Source organism: Polypterus senegalus, chromosome 6 (genome assembly GCF_016835505.1).
Source record: "Polypterus senegalus isolate Bchr_013 chromosome 6, ASM1683550v1, whole genome shotgun sequence".
NCBI lineage: Eukaryota > Metazoa > Chordata > Cladistia > Polypteriformes > Polypteridae > Polypterus > Polypterus senegalus.
Window position 1 is genome coordinate 57,473,285 of NC_053159.1, and position 26,625 is coordinate 57,499,909.

General features: G+C 37.8%; 1 protein-coding gene across 8 annotated transcripts in view; it reads left to right on the top strand.

Annotated features, from left to right (window-relative positions):
- Positions 1-26,625, top strand: part of LOC120531052 (protein kinase C zeta type) — a 677,641-nt gene that overhangs the window by 424,418 nt on the left and 226,598 nt on the right. For all 8 annotated transcript variants that reach the window (XM_039756040.1, XM_039756039.1, XM_039756044.1 and 5 more), the window contains 2 exons: positions 1,796-1,931; positions 5,991-6,078. In XM_039756040.1, coding sequence (XP_039611974.1) covers positions 1,796-1,931; positions 5,991-6,078 — 224 coding nt within the window. The remainder of the gene's footprint in view (positions 1-1,795; positions 1,932-5,990; positions 6,079-26,625) is intronic.

The window sequence follows — 26,625 nt, forward strand, 5'->3', positions numbered from 1 at the left end:
TGATACCATTTTTTATTCACTTATGCATGCTCATTCACACTTGGGGCAATGATCTTTATGTGCATACTGTCGATCACACCAACAGCTCCAGAAAAAGCAACAATTTGTAAAAGTGCAGCTTGCTTTAACATTACTTCACATGGTGTAGTGGGGCATTCACAGTTTTGATGCAGACTTCAAGAAATGGTTGGGTGTGACATACCTAATTCATTGTTATTGCAAAGCTACATTTTTCACATGGCCCAAAAATATAATATACACTATCATTTTGACTGACAGCTTATGACTTCTCCACGTTGATAGAACTATCAATTGATGTTCAAGGTTTGTAGAGAATACTACTGTATTCCTTCGCTGTCAAACAATATTTTAAGAGTTAATTTTTCTCCAGTGTTTTAAAACATTGCACCTTTCTCGGAATATGTATGCTGCCTGAACACCATCTTCTGGCAGCTCCTGGAGAGTTAGGAGTAGTTTCTTAAATTTAAAAAACTGATAAAGGAGTTTTCTTAATTTAGAAGTTGGACTAAAATTGCATCACTATGAGATTTTTCTGCCAGTCAGATCTGTTATCCTACTGTGAGTTGATAAATATGGGCATTGATTCCTACAGTTTCTAAGCCAATCAGTCAAATTGGTTATAGGCCAACGTATTCCAAATAAATGTTTTAACATTTGATGGGCCATTGAACCATTCCAATAAACAATGAAACAGACAAAGCCACTCCAATAAAACAGTGTGTATGATTTTATATTGTTTAATAGTGTTGTTCTTAAGATTAAGTATTGGACAAAGGTTAACATTTTGTGAAGACATTACTGTGTACTTATGCACATAATAAAAATATTACTTAAATAAAATAAGATTGTTTAAAGGAATAATCCACCCAAAAAAAAATATTTTTTTAACATGTAATTTATCCCCATTTAGTTTGTAGTAGTGGTTGAGAAAAATATTTAGCTGGATGACTTTATACATGAGATTTTTTCATGGATATTTTGATACTGTTTTGCTGTTTCCAGCTTTGGCTACCATTCATTTCTGCTGGAGCATAAACTTATGTAGCTCCATTTTGCATAAAACATGAGAATACATTTTCTTCTGCTATCTCAAAAAAAAGGGGGTAAGTAACATTTTAAAAATATGTCATTTTTGGGCAGTGTATTCCTTATACTGTAAAAAATGTGTTTGCAAAAACTAGACAAAAAAAACTTTAAATGGGAGTTGTTTTGTGTTTATTTAGCAAAAACATCTGCCAATGGGGTAAGCAAAATTTACTTGATAAGATTTCTTTAAGTAACCTAAATAATCAGAAATTAACATTTTTTAAGTCAATAATTTTTGCAATAAGGAAAACAAAATTTAATTTCATAATATAAATGCTTTCACTTGCTTAGATTTAATTTTTGAAGTGTATAAATACAAATGAAATAGATATGTGTCAATAAAATGTATGAAAAGCATTAATATCTTGTACAGAGCAGATAATTCAATGCACTTCTCTCAAATTTGTATTTAAAATGCTAAACCCTATTTATGCCTAACATGCAAGAGTTCTGTGATCTCTTTTTTTGTGCGCATTAAATAGTAATTTTCACTAAGACAATCCTAATAAAAGAGGGCACATGTTTCCTCAGAAATAATTTAGTCGTATGGTAGTTTGTTTTATTCTCACCTTGTCTATTATGTTACAGACCATTTTGTATGATGGTAATTATAAAGAAATGTAAAGAATCAGTAAGAGAAGCTAGCAAGCCCATTCCAAATGTAATGTGTGTTTATTTCTTTGGGCAGGTTTTATGCAGCAGAAATTTCTATTGCATTGAACTTCCTTCATGAAAAAGGAATAATCTACAGAGATTTAAAACTGGACAATGTCCTGTTGGACCACGAGGGCCACATTAAATTAACAGACTATGGCATGTGTAAGGTGAGATTCTTCTTATGTATTTTGGTGTCATCAAATGTAAACAAATTTTAAGGCAATGATGTTTTCGAGAATATTGCTTATCATATACAAAATTTTAAGTTCTTAATGTAGTAACTTAAAGCATATTTAAAAATAATTTCGAGCTATAGTGCCATAAAAACATATTTACCCCATATCTGATTTGTATGCATTATTGCATATTTTTCACAGTGAATTTTAAAAGATGTCCAACAACATTTTAATATCAATTGTTAGATACAAATCACCCTAAAACACCCTGGGGGTCCCCTGTGGCTGCAGGTTTTTGTTCCAACCAGATTCCTAATTAGTGACAACACCTGATAGCACTGATCTCATTTAATTAGCTGGTATTTTTTTTTCTTTTATTCGACATTCAGAAAAGCATAGCAGGACGATTTTTACATTTACAAGATATATTACTGCTTTTTGTTATAGATTTAAATGCTTAACTTTCTTTTGTTGATTTCATTATATTTTGTCCTTTCTCTATGCAGTTCCCCCCCCCCCTCATTGTATCTTAATTATGACAACTTAAAACGAGCAGATCAGACACGCTGGCAAACAACACTGTATTGTGAAAGGCTGCAACTACTTTACTGTCAGACCCACTAATTGGCCCTAGTATGTGCTTGGTGTGTGGGTGTGTTTGTGTGTGTCCTGCAGTGGGTTGGCACCCTGCCTGGGATTGCTTCCTGCCTTGTGCCCTGTGTTGGCTGGGATTGGCTCCAGCAGACCCCCGTGGCCCTGTGTTCACATTCAGTGGGTTGGAAGATGGATGGATGGATAGTTTTCTAATTAATATATTGTTCCCTAAACACAGAACTTGGGAAATATGAGTTCACTTAATTAGCCCAGGAGTTCAATTAAAAACAGAAGCTGGTTGGAACAAAAACCTGCAGCGACAGGGGGACCCCAGGACCGACATTGAGAACCCCTGCACTAAAATAACAAGTAAAACAAATTTTAATGTATCATGTTAGTTCAGCCAGATTGTTTATGGAGCTATTGATCAGTCTTTCACTGTGTTCTTAAACACTTTGGATATCTCGCCTTTGAAGACTGCTTCAACTTAATGATATTTGAGGTCTTTCAATTTTGATCTGTCAGTTTCATGTCCTGTCACAATATGAGATAATACATCTATCTCATCAACATTTTGAGTCAGCTGTTCCTAGAACTTTTGAAGATAACGCGGGAGCGTTTTGGCAAACTTTAGGCAAATACTCATATAGTTTCTTTGTTATTGAGTAGTGGTTTATATTTTGCTTTTGTGCTTTGTATGCCATTTTATGCCTTGTGCCTTTCTGATGGTGGGTTCATGAAGAGCTAATCCTGCATTTTCCTAAATGTTCCTTTGAAAATGTTGCACTTTTGTCATATATTTTTTTTACAATAGTATACTTATTGTTATTTGTTTCAGCCCCAAAGCCTTGGAAATGACCCCTTTTGAACTCTCAGATTTTCAGAGTTGCCTTTGATAAAATTGTGTGAGCAGCAGAAAATAATGTGCTGGAGATATAACTTAAATGGTTATTGTTTTAATGCCATGGCAAGAACTCAGGTCAGAATAATTAACATAGTATTCACTCATTTATATTACAGTGCATCCGGAAAGTATTCACAGCGCATCACTTTTTCCACATTTTATTATGTTTCAGCCTTATTCCAAAGTGGATTAAATTCAGTTTTCCTCAGAATTCTACACACAACACCCCATAATAACGTGACAAAAAGTTTACTTGAGATTTTTGCAAATTTATTAAAAATATAAAAATTGAGAAAGCACATGTACATAAGTATTCACAGCCTTTGCCATGAAGCTTAAAATTGAGCTGAGGTGCATCCTGTTTCCCCTGATCATCCTTGAGATGTTTCTGCAGCTTAATTGGAGTCCATCTATGGTAAATTCAGTTGATTGGACATGATTTGGAAAGGCACACACCGGTCTATATAAGGTCCCACGGTTGACAGTTCATGTCAGAGCACAAACCAAGCATGAAGTCAAAGGAATTGTCTGCAGGCCACCGAGACAGGATTGTCTCGAGGTACAAATCTGGGGAAGGTTACAGAAAAAATTCTGCTGCTTTGAAGGTCCCAGTGAGCACAGTGGCCTCCATCATCCGTAAGTGTAAGAAGTTCGAAACCACCAGGATTCTTCCTAGAGCTGGCCGGCCATCTAAACTGAGCGATCGGGGGAAAATGGGCCTTAGTCAGGGAGGTGACCAAGAACCCAATGGTCACTCTGTCAGAGCTCCAGAGGTCCTCTGTGGAGAGAGGAGAACCAACCAGAAGGACAACCATCTCTGCAGCAATCCACCAATCAGCCCTGTATGGTAGAGTGGCCAGACGGAAGCCACTCCTTAGTAAAAGGCACATGGCAGCCCACCTGGAGTTTGCCAAAAGGCACCTGAAGGACTCTCAGACCATGAGAAACAAAATTCTCTGGTCTGATGAGACAAAGATTGAACTCTTTGGTGTGAATGCCAGGCGCCACGTTTGGAGGAAACCAGACACCACTCATCACCAGGCCAATACCATCCCTACAGTGAAGCATGGTGGTGGCAGCATCATGCTGTGGGGATGTTTTTTAGTGTCAGGAACTGGGAGACTAGTCAGGATAAAGGGAAAGATGACTGCAGCAATGTACAGAGACATCCTGGATGAAAACCTGCTCCAGAGTGCTCTTGACCTCAGACTGAAGCGACGGTTCATCTTTGAGCTGGACAACGACCCTAAGCACACAGCCAAGATATCAAAGGAGTGGCTTCAGGACAACTCTGTGAATGTCCTTGAGTGGCCCAGCCAGAGCCCAGACTTGAATCCGATTGAACATCTCTGGAGAGATCTTAAAATGGCTGTGCACCAACGCTTCCCATCCAACCTGATGGAGCTTGAGACGTGCTGCAAAGAGGAATGGGCGAAACTGGCCAAGGATAGGTGTGCCAAGCTTGTGGCATCATATTCAAAAAGACTTGAGGCTGTAATTGCTGCCAAAGGTGCATCAACAGTCTGTGAATGCTTATGTACATGTGATTTCTCAGTTTTTTTATTTTTAATAAATTTGCAAAAACCTCAAGTAAACTTTTTTCACATTGTCATTATGGGGTGTTGTGTGTAGAATTCTGAGGATAAAAATGAATTTAATCCATTTTGGAATAAGGCTGTAACATAACAAAATGTGGAAAAAGTTATGCGCTGTGAATACTTTCCCGATGCACAGTACATGCATACCTTTTAAAATCAGGGTTGAATTCATCCCAGCAGCTGCAGGTGTAAGGTTAGGTTAGAATTCATCACAGAACTCACATATTATATACAAGGACAATTTACAGACAGCAGTTAACATGGCCAGTATGTTCTTAGGATTTGGGAGGCAAATGAAGTATCTATGTGGAGTGGAGACAGTATAAACTCCATAAAAGTAGTGCTTAGAAATTTAGTGCTGAAAGACCGCAGTAGTAACCATTAAACTAGCATCATTCTGTCTAACGTATCAGAACCTAAATATCTCTTTCATTTCCCACAAAATAAATGAAAGGAGCCTTAAGCTTTGATACGTGTATTTTTTTTCTTTCATATTCTCTGTATTATAAAATGTAAGATTTGTAAAAATATGCAGTAATGCAAAATATAAGCAGGGGCATGTAGTGTTTTACTATATTTTAACTGTCACTCTACTTCTTAGCTAGTAAGGCAGTCACAGATGATTCATACTAAATATAGCCCCTTCCATTCAATTGTAGCATTTGCCAAATGCTGAAAGACATACTTATAAGTACATTATAAAGGGTAATTATTTTGGTTAAAACACATTTATATTCTACATGTATATAATATATATTTGTTATACATTAGGTTATAACTGATTAATTCCATTGTTAAAGGAAAAGCCATCAATCCAGTTATTTTATGCAATTCAGATGTGAGTAAGAAAAGTCAGTGTGCCATGATTATTCTTGCATTGTTGCCTTACTTAGTATTTAAATAAATAACAAAACTAAGAAGTTAACTACTAATGTATACATGATCTGTTTTCAGGAGGGTATTAGGCCAGGTGACACAACTAGCACTTTCTGTGGCACGCCAAATTATATTGCACCAGAAATCCTTCGGGGAGAAGATTATGGTGAGATTGAAAACATTTTTTCTTTTTTATCTAGTTTCATCCCACTCTCATATCTTTTATTTTTGTAACATTAATTTCATAAAAATCAGAACTTTCTCTGGGCATTTAAATTTTCCAGCCTCCAAGCTATGTGGTTGAATTAATATTTGGATGTAGAATACAAAGAAAAATAATGAAATGGAAATTAATCTTGTAATCTTTCTGAGAAACTCTTTTGTTTGGATTTTATAATAAAGCAATTATCCACGTATTTTTGAGTATCAGGAATTTCCCAATATTCATTAGTTACAAAAATAAATTCAAGTCAGTGCTAAGTAAACAGTAGCCTGAAGACTGTTACTAAAGACTAGCAAGTATACATTAAGACATGATTGATGTCAATGAGGAGCTTACACATATAACAAGTCACTTATCTGTCTTTGTAAAGATGTCATTATCAGATCTGATGTCATTCAAGTGGGTACTGGAATATAAAACACTTTTGCAAAGGTATAACAAAACGTGTGCTTTTATTAATGAATAAAACTGAATTAAAAAAAAAGTTAAGTGACAACAAGATGCCAGAAAGACATGATTCACCAGCGTTAGTGTCTGCTTATATCAGCGATATCTTGTACAAGTAGCAAAAATTTACACCAGGCGTTACAGATTAAAATCATATGTATGTTTTTATTATAAATATAAATTTATAATAGTAATATTAATAGCAGCTCACTTCTCAAAATGGTAAATGTGGGGAGGACCCAGGATCTAACCCACAACCTCTTGATTACAAGACAGCAGTTATTACCTTCAGCGCCAGCCAAGAAGATATGTGTCCTTTGTGTTGGTTGATATTTGGGCTTTGTTTTACACATGGACAGCAACATGTAAATTGAATCATTTCTTTTTTATATTCTTGAATAAAAACACTTGTTTTGTTTTACCATTTGTAAAAGTGTTTATTTGATATTTGATCTTCACACATTACTTACTTTACGTCAGTATTTTGTCATTAGTACCATAAAATGAAAAAAGTTTCTTTTTTAGTTATGTGTTCAACATTTCTTGCCTCACATTTTCCTTCATTCTACATTTACGAAGATCATTGTAGACACAGAATCACACATGAAATGTATCTGTTCCAAATAACAACATATTATCTACCCTATACAATTCCAGACACCTAACTCCAAGATAAAGAGACTTCAGCTTTGAGAATTTTGCTTCTTGAGTTCAGCTGCCTCACTCGGGGATGGGTGAGCAGGTTTCTTGTGCTAATTGACACATTTTCAAAACAAAGATGCTGATGATGAGCTGTGAGGGAATTTAAGGTGGCCCAGCTTTACTAATATTTTCGTAGGCTTCAGGGATTCTACTGTTAAAGATAACAGTCTAAAGATGATTTGAAAAGCCCTGAAATTGATGACAGGACTAGATTCTAAGAAAAACATTACCTTTCCAATAGACAAGGATCTGAAGCTTTTAGAGGATTACCTTTTTTTACAAGGTTTGAAAGCAATGATATCAGTACTCATAATGCAAAAGTAATGCGGTTGTTTTGTAAAAATGTCAGATATTACTGGGATCTAGGTCAATATAACTGAAATGGAGAAATGTTTGTGGCATGTAAAAACTAATAGGACAGTGGAGACAGATGGCATATCAGGTCAGCTCCTATTATAGACAGCTCTCTTTGGTTTTTCGTTTGCATTTTAACTGATTCCTAAGCTATACTATTGTACCTGACCTGTAGAAATAACCAATTATTACCTCAGTTCCTGTAGTCTCCGGACCATGCTGTCTGAACTACTTTAATGAAATAATTTCAACACTTGGTTGAAAACATTTTAATGACAAAGGCAAAATCATTTCAATAACAATCAATTTGCTTACTGTGCATATAGAAGTGTCAAAGATACTCTGGTTGTCTGCTGGTTATCCTGCATAAAATGTATGCTTTTCTTCATAAGTCTTGTTCTTATGTCAAAGCACTATTTCTCAATTTTCTTCAGCGTTCTGTACCACCCAGCATTACCTATTATTGAGGAACTGAACAGTATGAATGTTAACCCATTTATTACAATATGGATTCAGTACTTTACAGGGGCTTTTCAAGGCTGTGTTTTGTCTCCATTTCTGTTTATATTGTACAATAATAATATGAGCCAAAACAATGAAAAGTGTTCCATTATCAAGTATTCTGAAGACACCATACTGAAAGGAAACTTCTCTGTGGAGGATGGAAGTCATTACTTCAACCAAGAGGATTGTTTAGTAATATTTTTGCAATAAGAACTATGTTAATCTGAATGTCAAAAGGATAAAGAAATTGTATTTGATTTTAAAAGGAAGATCTGGGTGAGGAGGTAGAAATACAGTACAACCTCAATTATCCGTTTTAATGAACGGCGCCCGTCATCTGGATAATCAAAAATCACAGATAATCGAAAATAATTATAAAAATTCACAAATGCTAGAATAGGTGTTGTACAGTAAAATTCTTACCTTTCTTGTGTTGTTTATGAAGTTTTCTTGACAAAATCAGACAGGAGACGCTGCTTGGTATTCTTGCAGTGCTTCAATTTTATTGATGTGCGGAGCTTGCGAAGTGTTAGGATGTCACTAAAATTTGAATCCGCTTCCTGCTCAAGAAAGTCTAGCAATGTTTTGGCACAATTTAGCGCCTCTGCAATCAAAACTTTCTTTTCTGAAGGTTCATCTTCAACCGCGTCATCGTCACTTTCTTCCGGCAATTCCGCATTTGACTTTGCTTCTGCAGCAATGGTGGTGTTGTCTTTCACTTGATATTCAGGCTGATCATTATCAGAGAGTCACCATTCTTCAATGTTTTCTCTGTCGACATCTTCAAATCCATTTACATTTTGAATTTCTTCCAAAAGCGATGCCGCTGTTATTTCTTGGCTTTCACTGTCATTGACTTTTTCAACACTATCCATCACATCAGGGAACAATTTTTGCCATGCCTTTCGAAAGGTTAAGTTTGGCATGTCATCCCAACTCTCTGAACATGACAAAATTGCGTCCTGAATCGTTCATTTCTTGTAAAACTCACAGAGATCTCCGTCTTCTTCCAAGACTGAACGGAGTAAAGATTTCCTGTAATGACGCTTGAATGCTCCTAAGATGCCCTGGTCCATAGGTTGCTTAAGCGACGTCACATTTGGAGGAAGATACAGTATGTGACGAAAATCTGGTCATCGTTTGTTTTCAGGACATTTTCGCTAGGATGGGAAGGTGCATTGTCCAAGAGTAACACAGCTCTTTGTGGCAAATTTTTGGAGCATAGATGGTCTCAAACAGCACGAACAAAATGTTTAAAAAAACAAACTTTAAAAATCTCTCTGTTCATCCATGCTTTAGTCTAATTGTAGTAAAGGACAGGAAAAGTGCGCATTTGTGTTCCCTTAAATGATCGTGGATTCTTAGATTTTCCAATACATACGAGTTTCAGTTTGTGAGAACCACTAGCGTTAGCGCATGCTAGCACTGTTATTCGTTCCTTACTGGACTTGTGACCTGGAGCAGACTTTTCTTCTTTTGATACGAGCGTTTTTGACGGCAAAGCCTTCCAGAACAACCCAGTCTCGTCAACATTATAAAGTTGGTCAGGTGAAAGATCATGAGCCTCGACAAGTCGTTTAAATTCCGTTATGTAGAGAGCTGCAGCATTAGAATCACCGCTTAGTTTCTCTCCTTGGATATCCAACTGTCTAATTCAATGAAGAGATTTGAAACATTGCAGCCATCCTTGAGACGCAGCAGATGGTTCAGGAATCTTCATCTCATAGTGAAACCATTTTGCTTTTTCGAGACGCAATAGCCCGGATACAGGACATCCCTCGACGTGTTTTTGCTTGAACCATTCGAACATAGCTCTATCCAGATCGTCAAATTTTGAACCCTTTGTTGTCTTGCGCACATTCGTCCCGTTAAATGTATTGGATGAAGTTACAAACTTGTAGAATTCATCTTTCTTCCAAACAATATCACGTACTGTTTGATTTCTGATGTTAAATTCGGATGAAAGCTTAGCAATTGATTCCCCCTTTTCAGCACGTTCAATAATTTGCAGTTTCGTAGCAATTGACAAAACAACTCTTGTTCTTTTCGCTCCCGCACTGGACCCCGACATTTCGGCACGAACTTACGTGAAACCTCTTTTCTAACCTGAATAAACCCGGAACAAGTAGTCGCCTACACGGACTGTGCGACCCATACAAAACTTATTGACGAATGGCAGTCGTTGGAATTTGGAAAAAAGGGAGGGAGAGTGTTCGGAACGAGTCCTCTGCATTGGATTAAGTCTAATGGTTTTTCATAGCAGGGGATCGCCTGGCTGGTGCACAGATGCTATACTGTACCTTAAATCCTTTTAGAATAATTCTCAGAAACCCATCAACATTCCTGTAGTCTGAATTCTTGGCGGCTAAATTGTGGCGGTCTTGTGATGTCTAGCACTTTTTTTTTTTGGCGATCCCTGATAACCAAATGCACGGTTAATTGAAGACCGGATAATCGAGGTTCCACTGTAATGACAGAATATACATTTTATACTAGATATTGATCCTAACTGGAATGTAAATAGATCCTGAGTTGAGCTTTCACCTAAAAATAATATTATTTTGCATCAAAATAATCTGGAGTAAATTTACAAAATACAAAGAATTATACAACTTGGGTTCTTCCATTACATCTTCATTTAGAAGATTCTACAGAAAGTTCAGTTCCTTAGTTAACCTTAATTGAAAATAATAAAAAAAATATTTCTAGACCGTGTGGAAACTTCATGAAACTGTCCAGCAGCTAAACTAAGAGAAACACTCCTTACAAATATCCATTATTGCAAATGAGTTGAGCTGTTTAAAAGTGTTAGAAAAGTAACAAATGAACTGAAAGAACGCTTCTTATAAGTCTAATAACAGGTAATCCCTTTACCTTTGTGCTCAAGATAATTACACACATCTAGCCTGCATTCTTCAGAGGCAGACCATTTCTCAAAACACAGAAAATGATATTAATTACCATACAATCTCAAGCTTAATTGGGAATCAAAAATTGATGAAAGCTGCAAACAAAGCATTCTAAGATCCTGCTTCGCTTTCTAACCATTTAAATACTTTCCCTTTCAGCTTGCCTAGAATACACTGTAGTTCTGTTCAGTATGGCAGGATTTCCAGGCTTTAGGCCTCATACCTGAAATCTGCCAGCTAAAAAGGTGAGTTATTCCACCATCCTATTGATGGCATATGGACCTATGAGCATAGGAACAAATTTTCAAGATGGAATAGATAGATAGATAGATAGATAGATAGATACTTTATTAATCCCAAGGGGAAATTCACATAATCCAGCAGCAGTATACTGATACAAAGAAACAATATTAAATTAAATAGTAATAAAAATGAAAAGAATTAAAATACAATTAATGTTCGCATTTACTCCCCCGGGTGGAATTGAAGAGTCGCATAGTGTGGGGGAGGAACGATCTCCTCAGTCTGTCAGTGGAGCAGGACAGTGACAAAAGTCTGTCACTGAAGCTACTCCTCTGTCTGGAGATGACACTGTTAAGTGGATGCAGTGGATTATTCATGATTGACAGGAGTTTGCTTAGTGCCCGTCGCTCTGCCACAGATGTTAAACTGTCCAACTTTAATCCTACAATGGAGCCTGCCTTCTTAACAAGTTTGTCCAGGCGTGAGGCGTCTTTCATCTTTATGCTGCCACCCCAGCACACCACCGCGTAGAAGAGGGCACTCGCCACAACCGTCTGGTAGAACATCTGCAGCATCTTACTGCAGATGTTGAAGGATGCCAACCTTCTCAGAAAGTATATTCTGCTCTGAGCTTTCTTACATAGAGTATCAGTATTGGCAGTCCAGTCCAATTTGTCATCCAGCTGCACTCCCAGATATTTAAAGGTCTGCACCCTCTGCACACAGTCACCTCTGATGATCACAGGGTCCATGAGGGGCCTAGGCCTCCTAAAATCCACCACCAGCTCCTTGGTCTTGCTGGTGTTAAGGTGTAAGTGTATATACACACATAAACATATATATATATATATACATATCCATACATATACACATACATATATATATATATATACATACACACATACATCCACATATATATACATATCTATATATACACACATACATATACATACACACATACATACAGTACATACACACACATATATACACACAAATACATATATGCATATACATACACACACACACATATATAAACATATATATACATATACACACACACATATATATATAAACTCTTTGAGGTGCAAGCAACTGTTGCTGGGGGTGCCAGAATCCATCAAGGAAGAAAAATGAAAAACATTATTTGTACAAAATCTTAATATATTTATCCATTCCTAAATAATTAAATGGGCAGGCTATTTCGTATCAGTGCAATACATTGTTTGTTAAAACATATGACTCCCGCTCTTACGTGCAAGTCTGCGTGGATATTATGAACTATCGTATCTGTTCAAGTTCTATTTAAATTTTAAATAGAAGGAATTTTTATTTAGTCGACAGAAATATCTTTGGTAGGAATGTAAGTTAAATGTAGGCATCATTGCATACATTTTTCTTCACCATACAAATGTAAAGAGTAAATTCACCTTATATTCCAACCAAAGATATTTGTGTCGACTAAATAGAACTTGAAAAGATATATTTTTTCGAATGTGATCGCACAATTCAGATCGAGTTGACGTGCACTGACGCATCGAGCCCACGTGCTATTGTGGTTTCGCCTGCATGCCTCAATAGGTCACCTTCCCCTCGCTCTTACTTTTTTACCGTTCATCTAATGAATACACTGAGTATGGCTTTACCAAAACAATCATTGATGGCGAATAAAGTATTCATTATTCATAAAGCTTCAATTGGTGATCTGTCTAGCTGCGTTAACCGCATATTTTTTCATACGTCTCAAACCAAGGGGATGCGAGGGTAAAATAATTCGGGAAGCACGCATACATACTCAGTGCACCCCTCTCAGTGCACCATTGTGCCACAGCGTGTGGTTTGTCTGTTTGAGAGTATGTAGATCGGGGTATATATATATATATATATACTCGCAGCGGAGAAGTAGTGTGTTAAACAAGTTATGAAAAAGAAAAGGGAACATTTTAAAAATAACGTAACATGATTGTCAATATACAGTAATTATTTTGTGAGTGTTATGAGTGTTGCTGTCATCAAGGATTTCATTATCATTATTTCTTTCAATCAGGTTCGTATTTGTAGGATGTGTTGTGTTCAAGTTACATTCCGTGTTTGTCAATCGTTGTAAAGATAACAGGTTTCATTCATCGATTCGTTTCTTACTGCATCAATAAACAGCTCGTCTTCCTCTTTATTTGAGATGTGACACACTGCATGCATGGGGTTTTTTTTACACTGTCTTCCTTTAGCGAGACATTGACTTTTTCCACCGTGTGCTTTGTTTCCGCAGTAGCTGCACTTATGAATATGCTTGTATGTATCACACGCTTCATATTTTTTTGCTGCCTTCTCAATTGTGTAATTCGGTTTTTGTTCAGCACTCTTTGGAACTGTTGCTTTTTGTCTGTGCAGTGCGTCATTTCACGTGAGCCTCTCGTGTACATGCATCGAAGGTTCCCAGCTGTGCTGGTGCCATCTTGTGCGATGTCCACAGCTGTATTTAATGTTAGCTAAGACCCGCACTTAAAAGTTTCTCTCGCAGTTTCAGAGTTTGTGCCAAACACCACCCTGACCATCTCATCTTCCTCTGCATAAGCACAGTCCTTCACCCTTGAATATTTAGCGGCAGTGTTTCTATTGGATTGCCGCTGACGGACGGCCTTATATGGGCAGGCACTAAATTAGGTGGGAGGCGGAGTTACGCATCAAGCAGAAGTCTATTATAGTATATGGACGAAAAAATAGGTTCCAGTTATGACCATTACGTGTAGAATTTCGAAATGAAACCTGCCCAACTTTTGTAAGTAAGCTGTAAGGAATGAACCTGCCAAATTTCAGCCTTCTACCTACACGGGAAGTTGGAGAATTAGTGATGAGTCAGTGAGTCACTGAGGGCTTTGCCTTTTATTAGTATAGATTAGATCACTTATGACATGCACTTAACACACACATTACCAACTAACTTCTTAATTTTTTTTCCTTAACTCTTTGAGGGCTGAATATTTTTTCCAAAAAACAGTTTCTGAAAAGCAATAGTGTCACACAGAAATCAACATAAAACGTCTGTTGCGGCATGCTGTGGCGGCCAGTTTACCAAGAATATGTGTCAGGCTTGCTGCCAGGCTGTCTTTGTGTGGCTGGGTCAAAGTCACAGTGCATCGCAATCTTGTTTCTACCTCTTATCACTAAGTGGCAGTCCTCCGTGACGAACATTGTCAGTACAACGATTAGCTGGGGACCAATCAGCTGAAGCTGGAACCTCACATTCATTTTCGATCACTTGTATCAAAATCTGAGTTCGACAAGTCATAGTCCAGTTCAGAGAGAATAGGCAAAATGGTGTCCACGGAGTGTTTTGCTTTACGCATTCACTTTGATCTCTTGCCAAATGTCAGTGCCATTTTTGCCGTTGTTTTTCGCCTTGCTACTCACACGAGTGCAGGAAATCTTGGTCATACCAATGAATCTAACTTTCCTTCTAGCAACTAGAGTCCAACTAAAACATAATGGTTGGTTTTGTCACAGTTTACAGTCGATTACCATCGTCAACTGTTTCTTTTGACAAAAGTCAACATCAGCCCTAAAAGAGTTAATGAGGAACAGGAATAAACGTCAAAAACAGCTATAGAACCATTACCTTTAACTTTTATCCTGTCTTGCTGTCTGTGTCATACCCAAACATACCCCGTGCATATTTAAACTTAGAGATCATTATGGCAGGCTGCTTCACTTCCTGAAGCTGTCTTTACTTTCAGTACTTTACTTCAACCCACTAACATAGGGCTTTACAAGAACATGCTGCAATGCCCTTAGGGGACCACGGTTAGGTAATGAATGAACAGTCCAAACCTAGTAGCATTCAGACATACATATTCTAGCTTTTAAACTTAAACTGAAACATGTGCGTCATGTCTTCATTCCATCCCAGATGATAATTCCAAGATTGCTTCATTGTCTTACTTATAAATTATTTTTCCTTAGTTGAAAAATTAAAAGAAACAGATTTCTTACCAGAGAACTCTGTGTCCATATCATAAGAGAAAGCCCCTTGAAAAGCATATATTTTTTCACCAAGCAACAGCTGTGCTGGGGTCTTCGCAAATAAGACAAAAAAGCAGCAGAAGAGAAGGGGACCTTGCAGCAATTTATTATATTTTTGAAATGTGCCATCTTTTGCAGTATAGAACCAATATCAGCTCTCCTTCCCTTTTAGTCAAAATGAGCATTCATGCAAAACACTGTGCTTACTCATTTTTATGTACATTATCAGCATACCTTACATTTCAGTTTTCTAAAAAAAAAACACACAAAATGTTGAAGTTTTTTTTATGGAAGACAAAAGTTGTGTAATCTAACTATGCTAAATAGTTTGAATCATGTTTTGCCTCTTAGCTTTGTCATAATGGACTGCACTACTGTTCAGCATGACATGACTTTCTGGCTAAGAACTTCTTCATTTGCATTTGTTCTCACTCCTATGGAGTTGATGTTTTTGAACCAGCCTTCTTTTATATGGGATGCTTTAATAATTTCAGAAGTCAGGTAAGAGATCAAAGCCCTAAAGTCTTGTCTAGCTGAACATACATGAAATGTATTCTAGGAAAGCTGAATGGCAAAGCAGAATTTAGAATATTTGACATGGTTAGAAAATAAAGCAGGACCAGTCTGCTTGCAGCTTCAAGCAGCTTTTGTATTTTAAGGGAATCATCCTTAAGCTGCTTGTATTTTGAGAAGTGTCTGCTCTTCTAGGAAAATGAAGACCGTGAGTACTTACTTTTGGTAAGAACTGTGGAAAGAGAGATGTTGTGTTTTATTACATCGTTTTCAAAAAGAATTCTCAGTTTTTAGTTTTACTTAATTTGATAGTTGTTGCAAAAATTGATCTTCCAGTTGCTGCCTTTCTGATACTTTAGTTCAGTTGCAAAAATTGAATCTTTCTATCTGCTAAATACTTTAAAGTAGCTCTATATAAAGAAATCATTCTTTTCATTTTTGGCCACAGAGTTGCACAGCAGACTGGAAAAGGAATCAGATTTCCAAGGTACAAAATCTTTATTGCTGAACTGACAAGTACAGACAAACTACTTTATTCAGAAGGGGATTGTCAACAGCAGAAAAGCACATACCGTAGGTTGCAACTGTCAAACATGGCAGTCCAGCCAAACAAAGTTGTATTTATCAAGCAGGTTCAGCAGCTTGGAAACCGCAACTTGAGCAGATGCACTCTGAGGGACAGAGGACAGGAGAGTGAGCCATTAGGTGGGCTGGACTCTGTCTTTTAAATGTTCTAAACCTTGTGTGAGAAGTAGGTTGCGCGGTAAGCCTGCTAGCCTGCAGCAGATCCCACAAAGGGGATGGGTAAAAGTGTGTTTGTTTTTCATTGAAACACTGTTTAAGAGTGAGTTTCTGAAAGGTATATGTGTTTCTTAACCATAGGTTTACTGTTTAACAGAGAGACAGCTCACAGTTAGGAGCGTGCAGCTGGCGGAACTATGAGAGAAGAAAAACAGAGCAGGGGAACTACAGAACTGCACATGAAAAAGACCGTTGCCGCAGTTATGCACAACTAACCGGCAGTGTCACCAGTCACAATGCAATATATATATATATATATATATATATATATATATATATATATATATATATATATATATATATATATATATATATATATATATATATATATATATATATATATATATATATATATATATCTATGTGTGTGTATATAATATGTATGTATGTTTGTAGGGAACACCACAGAGCCCCCAGACACACAAGACCCAACACAACTCTTGGTTAAATTTTTAATCCAACCAATTGCAATAATACAATAAATACAGCCAAAAACAATACCAAACTACTCTTATCTCCTTCTGTCATCCCACATCTCTCTACTCTGACTCCATGAGGTATGTCAGTGGGCTTCTTTAACACTGGAACTGGGAGTGCTTCTGGTAGCACGACATGGCTTGTTGGAAGCTGGTCCGTGTCATACAGAAACCAGTGGGTCCTCCCCCAGTACTGCCTTCTACTGTTACTCAAGGTCCCCCTACAAGGGTGCACTTCTGAACTCTAATACTCATGCAGATCTGCGGGTTTCCACACATGTTAATTTGTGGGATGAACTGCTTCTGGCCTTCAGCTCTTACTAATCCATCTTTCCTTCTGGTATCCCAGCCATGGCAGAAACAATAAGGCGCACAGTCTGGCCGTCCTTCCATTATGACTTTCTGGCCATTAAAAGTAATGTATATAATGTGTAACTATGAAACTGGACCATCTGGAAAATGTCATTCGGGACTGAATGGTTAACTGAATAAGCATGGTACAATTCAGACACTGAAACAAGAGCTCACATTAAGAAAACCACCCAAGAGGTTATTTGGTACCTCTCGTATTAGGTGCATGTCACAGGTGATCTGATAACACGATAAAACGCTTCTCCGTACAGCTCAGTCTTACACCTCTTTCTTAGTCTGTTATTTCTTCAAATCTTCTTTAACTTTATCCACCTTCACTTCAGCCTCTCCACTATCCCTTTCTTTCGTCAATACTTCCATTATCATGACTCTTTTGCCCACATAACCATTCTCTCCTCATCACATGTCCTTGCCTCTTCAGTCTGCTTTCCTGTACTTTATAAGATATTTCCCCTACTTTCATTCTGCATCTGATTGTCTCATTTCTTATGTTGTTCTTCTTTGTAACTGTACACATCCATCTCTGGATCCATTTCTGCCTATCCAACATTGTCTTTGCTCCCTTTACTGTCCATGACTCAGCTCCAAATACCACTGGTGGCCTTATCACTGTCTTAAAAAAAGGGGAACCAGAAACAATCCTGGCATAAAAAAGAATAACAGAAATATATATAACCTTGTCCAAGCTTATTTTAAACAAAATAAACAAAAAGTGCTTACAAGAATGGTCAGGAAAAAATATAGCTTTCAAAAAACAATCTGATGGCAAAAATGTCCAAATCAAACTCCAAAAGCAAAACCCAAAAACTAAAGCAGAGTGCAAAAAACAGAAAAATCATCAACAGAGCTAAAAGAATTAGAAGATGGGAGCTAAGCAACATGAGTCAGAGCTAAATCTTCAGCAGCAAAACTGAGCAGTTCCCACAGCTGCAGTGTTAGGTGGTCCGGTCACTTTAGGTTCAACATACAAGGAAGACATTTAGTGCAATAGCCATACCTACAAATTGCAGAGTAATCAGAAACCCAAAGCATGTTCAATCAAAGTATTACATGTCAGAAAATTACAAATCTAATAATACAGAAAAATAAACCAGAACAACCAACACACAACAGCAAACTAAACAAACCTAACAAAAGAAATTATTCACCACGGACAATAACAATTTAAAAAATTGTAGTGTTATGCGTTGCCTCAAAAGCAAAGAGGATGGGAAACAGAAACTTTTTTTTCTGTTAATTCATGGTTGAGTTTAATTTGCTTTATGAAATTGAAAAAATAAAAAAAGCAAGCAAAATACCAAAAAAAACCCTTCTAAATAAATAAAAGAAAATAAAGTAATTAAGAATACAAATTTCAAAACAAAGTTCAAAAATTAATAAAAGCGTTTATAGTATCTTGTCTTGTGTTTATTATCCATGCTATCTTCAGGAATATCTAATTTTTGTGATCAATAAATAATTGAAATGAATGTTCGAACTACAGGTAATGTAATTAATGATAATATTCCTCCAAAGCAGAATAAATTGGTGTATAATTCTCTTTCACCAAACATCATAATTTTGTTATGCAGATGTTCAATGTCTTAGAGGAGAAAGCACATCACTGCACTTTTCAAGTATCAGGGAACCGTTGACTCAAAATTGCCCTTGATCAAAGGCCCAAAATATCCACCTGTAACACCAAGGTCAATGAGTCACAGAGATGCGTAAAAACTGGGGCACAGGTTAAAAGGCATTTTAAATTTATAAATGCACCTCTTTAGTGGAATTAGGAAGTTTCCAGTCTTGAACAGCTTTGATCTTAGCCTCATTAATATTCAACTCTGAAAAGAAAATTTGTTACCCAAGAAATAATACCAATGCTTTACAAAACTTGCTCTGTTCAAGTTTATCAAAACCTTGCTTTTACTTAAAAAAAAAAACAAAAAACACCTCACAAACATGTATAACATGAGTCTTAAACCTGGAAAGATCACAATATCAACTATATAGACTAGTACTAAAATTTCCAATATATCTTGAAAAATATTAACAAATGAATGAAACACCCCCAATTCACTGGGCAACTCATGTGGCAGTATGACATATAAAGTGTCTTGAATAAGTGTTAAATTTCAGATTTTACTCATCTCCCTTCCTAATTCTTACAAGAATATATGCACTGTATATACCTGTTTTGGAAAAAAAATAGTAGAGCTCATAACTTGGTTAAGTCCAGGTGGGGGGTGTGCACTGACAGGGCATTGCAGTACACACCACGTGATGAAACAGATTGTCCCACCCTCCAGAAATGATGATGTGTGTGCAGCAGCAAGGTGTTATGTGAGCATCTCCTTGGCCTAGTCCAGCCTCTTGTGTCCTAAACAATTACAGTCCTGCAAGCCAGACCACCCTTGGGGGAAACGTGCCACATGGCTGTAGTGCCGTAACTGGTGCTCCCTCACAATGGAAGTAATGTGCCTCATTTCGGACTCAGTGAGCAACTGCTCGTTCGAGACAAAACCAAACCAGCGGGTACCCAAGGATTCTCCAAAGCGATGCAGTACGGAAGGAGTCCAGTCTTTGTTTCGGGTCACTGGATAGCGTCCCATGTCTCTCAACCATATAGCAAAACAGGAAGCACTATGACTCTAAAGACTTGGACTTTCATCCTATTGCAGAGATATTGGTAGTGCCCTCATGACCCTCCATGCCTTCCCAATCTGTCTACTGAATAAGAAGAGTTACCAGAGACAAGAATGTTGCTGCCAAGGTAAGTAAACCTCTCCACAACCACAAGGTTGACATTCTCTTCACAGATGGACACATTGCAGATGGCTGTGCCCAAGACGTTATTAACACTAGAATTACCAAAGCCTACACAAAAACTTGTAAACGCGGCCGACTTTAAATCCATTCACCTACCTCACCATCAACGTCTTTTGTTTTGTAAATGTGTCAGTAAGCGAAAGCAGCAAGCAGCCTGCTGTCCCATCCCTCCACCACTGCAGGAAGGGCAAAAAGCTCTCTCAACTCAAGCCTTGTTTATCTGGGAGTGAGGTATCAGGAGCTACATAGGGTAAGCAATATATCATTATTTGGAACACATGCATTTCATGTGTGTTCCATGTCTACAAAGATTAACGTAAGTGTAGGATAACAGGAAATGTTGAACATATACTTAAAAGGCAAACTTTTTTCATGTTTTTAGTACCAGCAACAAACTTTTGACATGAAGTGTATAATTTGTGAAGACTGATGTCCAAATATCAAATAAACACTTTCACAAAAGGTACAAATATAACAGAACAAGTGTGCTTTTATTCAAGACTATAGCGAAATACCCGCACTTCGCAGCGTAGAAGTAGTGGAAGGAAACATTTTAAAAATAACATAACATGATTGTCAATGTAATTGTTTTGTCACTGTTATGAGTGTTGCTGTCACATATACTGTCTGTATGTATATATATATATATATATATATATATATATATACATATATACACACACACACACAATACATATAAAAGCCCTCACTGACTCACTCATCACTAATTCTCTGACTTCCCGTGTAGGTAGAAGGCTGAAATTTGGCAGGCTCATTCCTTACAGCTTACTTACAAAAGTTGGGCAGGTTTCATTTCGAAATTCTATGCGTGATGGTCATAACTGGAACCTATTTTTACCCATATACTGTAATGGACTGCAGCTCTATGGCTGTGGGGGGCGGAGTTGCGTGTCAAATCATCACACCTCCCACATAATCACGTGAACTGACTATGAACGCAGTACGTAGAAAAGTAGGAAGAGCTCCCAAAGTGCGCTGAAGAAAAACGCAGCTACTGCGAAAACAAAGCACGGTGTAAACCGTAATTTTAAATTAAGTTTATGGACACGCTCCCGCTGCCGTTTGTCATGCCTTCGTTGAATACTTTATTCGCGAGATACAAATTTAATGAGAAACCACGAGGTATAAATGAGACTTTGGATCACTTTGTAATGGAGTTAAAATTGCTGTAGCGAGAAACTTTTAAGTGCCGGGTGTTAGCTAACATTAAATAAATCCGTGGACATCGCAACATCACACAAGAGAGCAGCTCACGTGAACTGACTGAAGCAGTACAAGTGATCACTTCCATGCATCAAACCTGTTCAGAAAACGCATTACACAATTGACAAGGTAGGAAAAGAATATACTCCGAGCTGAGCTCCACAGCTAACGCGGTCTTGCAGAAGCAACTTTGTCACGCTGCCACCAAATACTCACAGAAAAATCCACAAGTTACAGTAATACACACACTGTCTCTAGAGTTTCTAAACATTCAATGTATTACTCGCATTCCCGCTATACCCTCTGATCTCCCATTTCAATTCAGATGCCTCCAATTTCCAGTAAGGCTCTGCTGCGCGATGACAAGTAATAAGCCTCAGGGACAGACCCTACAAAAGGTTGCCATTGATTTGAGGCAACATTGCTTTTCTCCTATACAACTATACGTTGCATTCTCAAAAGTAAGCTCAGTGCACAGCTTGGTCATATTACAACCGGAGTGCTGAACTGACAACATGGTATACAAAGAGATACTTAACAGATAGTTATTGGTATATTTTAGCTCAGTTTAAAAAAGTTTTCTTTTCTTCTTTCTTCTATCTTCTATGTGGATATGTATATATATATGTGTATATATGTATATATATGTAGATCTGTATATATATATATGTATGTATATGTGTGTGTGTGTGTGTGTGTGTGTGTGTGTGTGTGTGTATGTATGTATGTATGTATATGTATATGTGTGTGTATGTATGTATGTATGTATAGTGTGTGTGTGTATATGTATGTATATGTGTATATGTATGTGTGTGTATATATATATATATATATATGTAGATGTGTATATTAATAATATATAGATATGTGTGTGTAGATATGTATATATGTTTATGTGTGTGTGTGTGTGTATGTATATGTATATGTATATGTATGTATATATATACTGTATGTATATATATACTGTATATACATATATATATATATATATGACAGCAACACTCATAACAGTGACAAAACAATTACATTGACAATCATGTTATTTTTAAAATGTTTCCTTTTCTTTTTCATAACTTCTTTAACACACTACTTCTCCGCTGCAAAGTGCGGTTATTTTACTAGTATATATATATATTGTGAACGCTAACCCCGGCACAGACAGACGGACATCATATTTTCACCACACACCATTTATTAAGCAACACTATTTACAAGTTTGTGCTCACGTGCACCCCCAGTGCCTTCTCGCACCGATTTCCCCAAAGTCCAGGCCCACAGTCTCTTGTGCCTTCCTGGCCGCCTCCCGTCCTCTCTCTCCAGCTCTGTCCGCTTCCTCCCGACATCCACCAATCACTGGAGGGAGGCGGCCCCTTATATAATGCTCCCGGATGAGAACCAGGTGTTCCCAGTATCCGCTCCTTGGCCACGCCCCAGCGTGGAAGTGTCGGCTGTCCTCCTGGCAGCTCTCCGGGCGCCACATAAAGTCTTCCCCCCGGCACTTCCTGGTGTGGCGGAAGTGCCGGGCTCCCGGGATAATTAGGCCCTGGGGCGCCGCCTGGCGGTGGCCACGGGTCCCTACAGGGCTGGGCTTCCATGCCCTGTACCCGAGGCCCCCTGCCTAACCAGGACGGACGCCCCCACTCGGTCTGGAGGAGGCACTCGCCCTCCTCTGGTCCTCCGCCACACAGGATAAACCGGCATCGGGGCGCCGCCTGGCGGTGACCACGGGCCCCTACAGGGTAGGGCTTCCATGCCCTCGACCCGTGGTTCCCAACAGAACCAGGACGGACGTCCCCTCGCTGTCTGGAGGAGGCACAAGCCCTCCTCTCGTCCTCCTGGGCGTCCCGGCCGGGCTCCAGCCCCTGCCGGGGACCCCACGGGATAAACCGGCATCGGAGCGCCGCCTGGCGGTGGCCACAGGCCCCTACAGGGCTGGGCTTCCATGCCCTCGACCCGTGGTCCCCAACAGAACCAGGACGGACGCCCCCTCGCGGTCTCGTCCTCCTGGGCGTCCTGGCCGGGCTCCAGCCCCGGCCGGGGACCACAATATATATACACATTCACAGCTTGGATTGCTGCTGTCATAATCGGTTTGAGTTTCATGGTTTGTTTCAATTATGACAGTATTTGCAAGACTTGTTGTGTTGAAGTGACATTCGGCATCTTCTAAGCATACAACCGGTTTCATAGATAACTTCACTTACAGCTTTTGAGAGTTTAAACAGTCATTAAAATCAAAGTGTCCACTACTCAAATCGCCACCTGTGAATCTAAGATGTTTAAGAGGCATTGGCGGTTGTCGAAAGGTGTAAAATATTTGGCTATTTCAGTACACTTGAAAGCGACAACCGCAATTCAGTGGCAGCCATCAACTCACATGCAGAACCATAGGTGAAGGGCTTAAGCATTCCACTATTGTAGTGCTGCTGTGTAGTATAATTATCTCCTGTACCGTCATCAGTCCACGCCTTGAACCTGTCCCAGTCATTCAATACTTAAGACACAATGTTCCTCCGGATATCAAGAGTGAGCCTGATATGGCCGTGCAATATGTAACAAAGAGAATGGAAAAGGCAGGGGCCATCTCCGGGCATGGAAACCACTTGGTAAGTGACAGTTCTTTGATCGATAGTGATCACCACGATAGACATGTTAATAGGGGTATGGTTGGAACGATGAAGGAAATGGGTACCTGAACAATGTAAAGGAAGTCTAAAATACCTACATAATAACTATAATCGTAATAAACGAACAATAAAACACCGGAGAAGCCGTGGATTAAATAAAAAGGCTGTAGTTATCAGCAGGGAAACGTGAATCCCGTGGCGAAGCAAGGAAGGGAATGTAGAGACCGCAGCGACGGACGGCCTTATATAGGCAGGCAGCCAATAACGCGGAGGCGTTGGGATGGGGGACCCAATGCCACCTCACACGGTGACCGAGCTGCAGGCTATGAACGTATATATGTACGTAATTAGGATTCAGTCAGCGTTGGGAACCCGCATACCAAATTTCTTGAAGATGGACCCATATGTAACAAAGACCGTTGGAAAGTCCGGTGGCGTCATACTACCGAATTAGTTTCGGATAGTGCAGGGAAGCTGCCTACCAAATTTCATGAAGATGGGGCCATAAATAAGAAAGTTCAACATGGCGGATGTTGTTGACCGTTATGACTGTTACACGTAGAATTTCTAAATGAAACCTGCTTAACTTTTGTAAGTAAGCTGTAAGGAATGAGCCTGCCAACTTTCAACCTTCTACCTACTCGGGAAGTTGGAGAATTAGTGACATTGGAAAATTCAATATGACGGCCGACAGTTGCGTCATACCACCGAAATAAGTACGTACATCGGTTTCGGTTAGCACAGGGAAACCGCCTACCAAATTTCGTGAAGATGGGGTCAGCCTTCTACCTACACGGGAAGTTGGAGAATTAGTGACGTTGGAAAGTTCAATATGGCGGCCAACAGTGGCATCATACCACCGAAATAAGTACGTACATCGGTTTTGGGTGAAGATGGGGCCATAAATAGGAAAGTTCAACATAGCGGACGTTGTCGACTGTTGTGACCGTTACGTGTAGAATTTCGAAATGAAACCTGCTTAACTTTTGTAAGTAAGCTGTAAGGATTAAGCCTGCCAAATTTCAGCCTTCTACCTACACGGAAAGTTGGAAAATTAGTGATGAGTCAGTGAGGGCTTTACCTTTTATTAGTATAGACTAGCAAAATACCTGCGCTTCGCAGCAGAGAAGTATTGTGTTAAAGAAGTAATGAAAAAGAAAAGGAAACATTTTAATAATAACGTAACATGATTGACAATGTAATTGTGTTGTCATTGTCATGAGTGTTGCTGGCATATATATATACATATATATATATATATATATATATATATATATATATATACACACACACAGACACTCACATATATATACATATATGCATATACATATCTACATATATATATATATATATATCTACATATATACATATATATATATATATATATATATATATACTAGCAAAATACCCACGCTTCAGCTGAGAAGTAGTGTGTTAAAGAAGCAATGAAAAGAAAAGGAAACATTTTGAAAATAACGTAACATGATTGTCAATGTAATTGTTTTGTCACTGTTGTGAGTGATGAGTGTTGTTGTCATATATATATATATATATATATATATATATATATATATATATATATATATATATATATATATATATATATATATACACACACACATAAACACATATATATATACATATCTATACATATACACATATATATATACATATATATATCTACATATATACACAAACATATACACACACACATAAATACATACACACACAAATACATATATATATATATATATATATATATACATACACACACACACATATATAAACATATATACATATACATACATATCTACATATATACACACACAGCTATTTCGTATCAGTGCAATACGCTGCTTGTTAAAACGGATAACTCCCGCTCTTACGTGCAAGTCTGCGTGGATATTATGAACTATCATATTTGTTCAAGTTCTATTTAAATTTTAAATAGAAGGAATTTTTATTTAGTCGACAGAAATATCTTTGGTAGGAATGGTAAAAACAGACAGGAATATTATTCGTGAATAAATCAACTGAAACCTTAAACAACTTATAATATTTTGCTCTCCATAAAAATTTATCCTGTCTAAATTATACAAGTTAGAAATAAAGTAAACGTTAAAAGAACAAACATTCACATTTCTTTACTCTTATGTAATTTTATATAAAAAATAAACTTAGATTTTAAATATCCCAAAAGATTTTGCTCTCCATAAAAATATATCCTGTCAAAATGATACAAATTCAAATATGAACATGCTGCATAACAAAACCTAGAAATATAAATGAAATGTGTTCTTTTCAGCAATAACAAATCAAATCATTCAGTTAGCATGTACACCGAGCGGCTCACGTGAACTGACGCAGTGCACAGATAAAAAGCAACAGTTCCAAAGAGTGCTGAACAAAAACCGAATTACACAATTGAGAAGGCAGCAAAAAAATATGAAGCGTGTGACACATAAAAGCATATTCATAAGTGCAACTACTGCG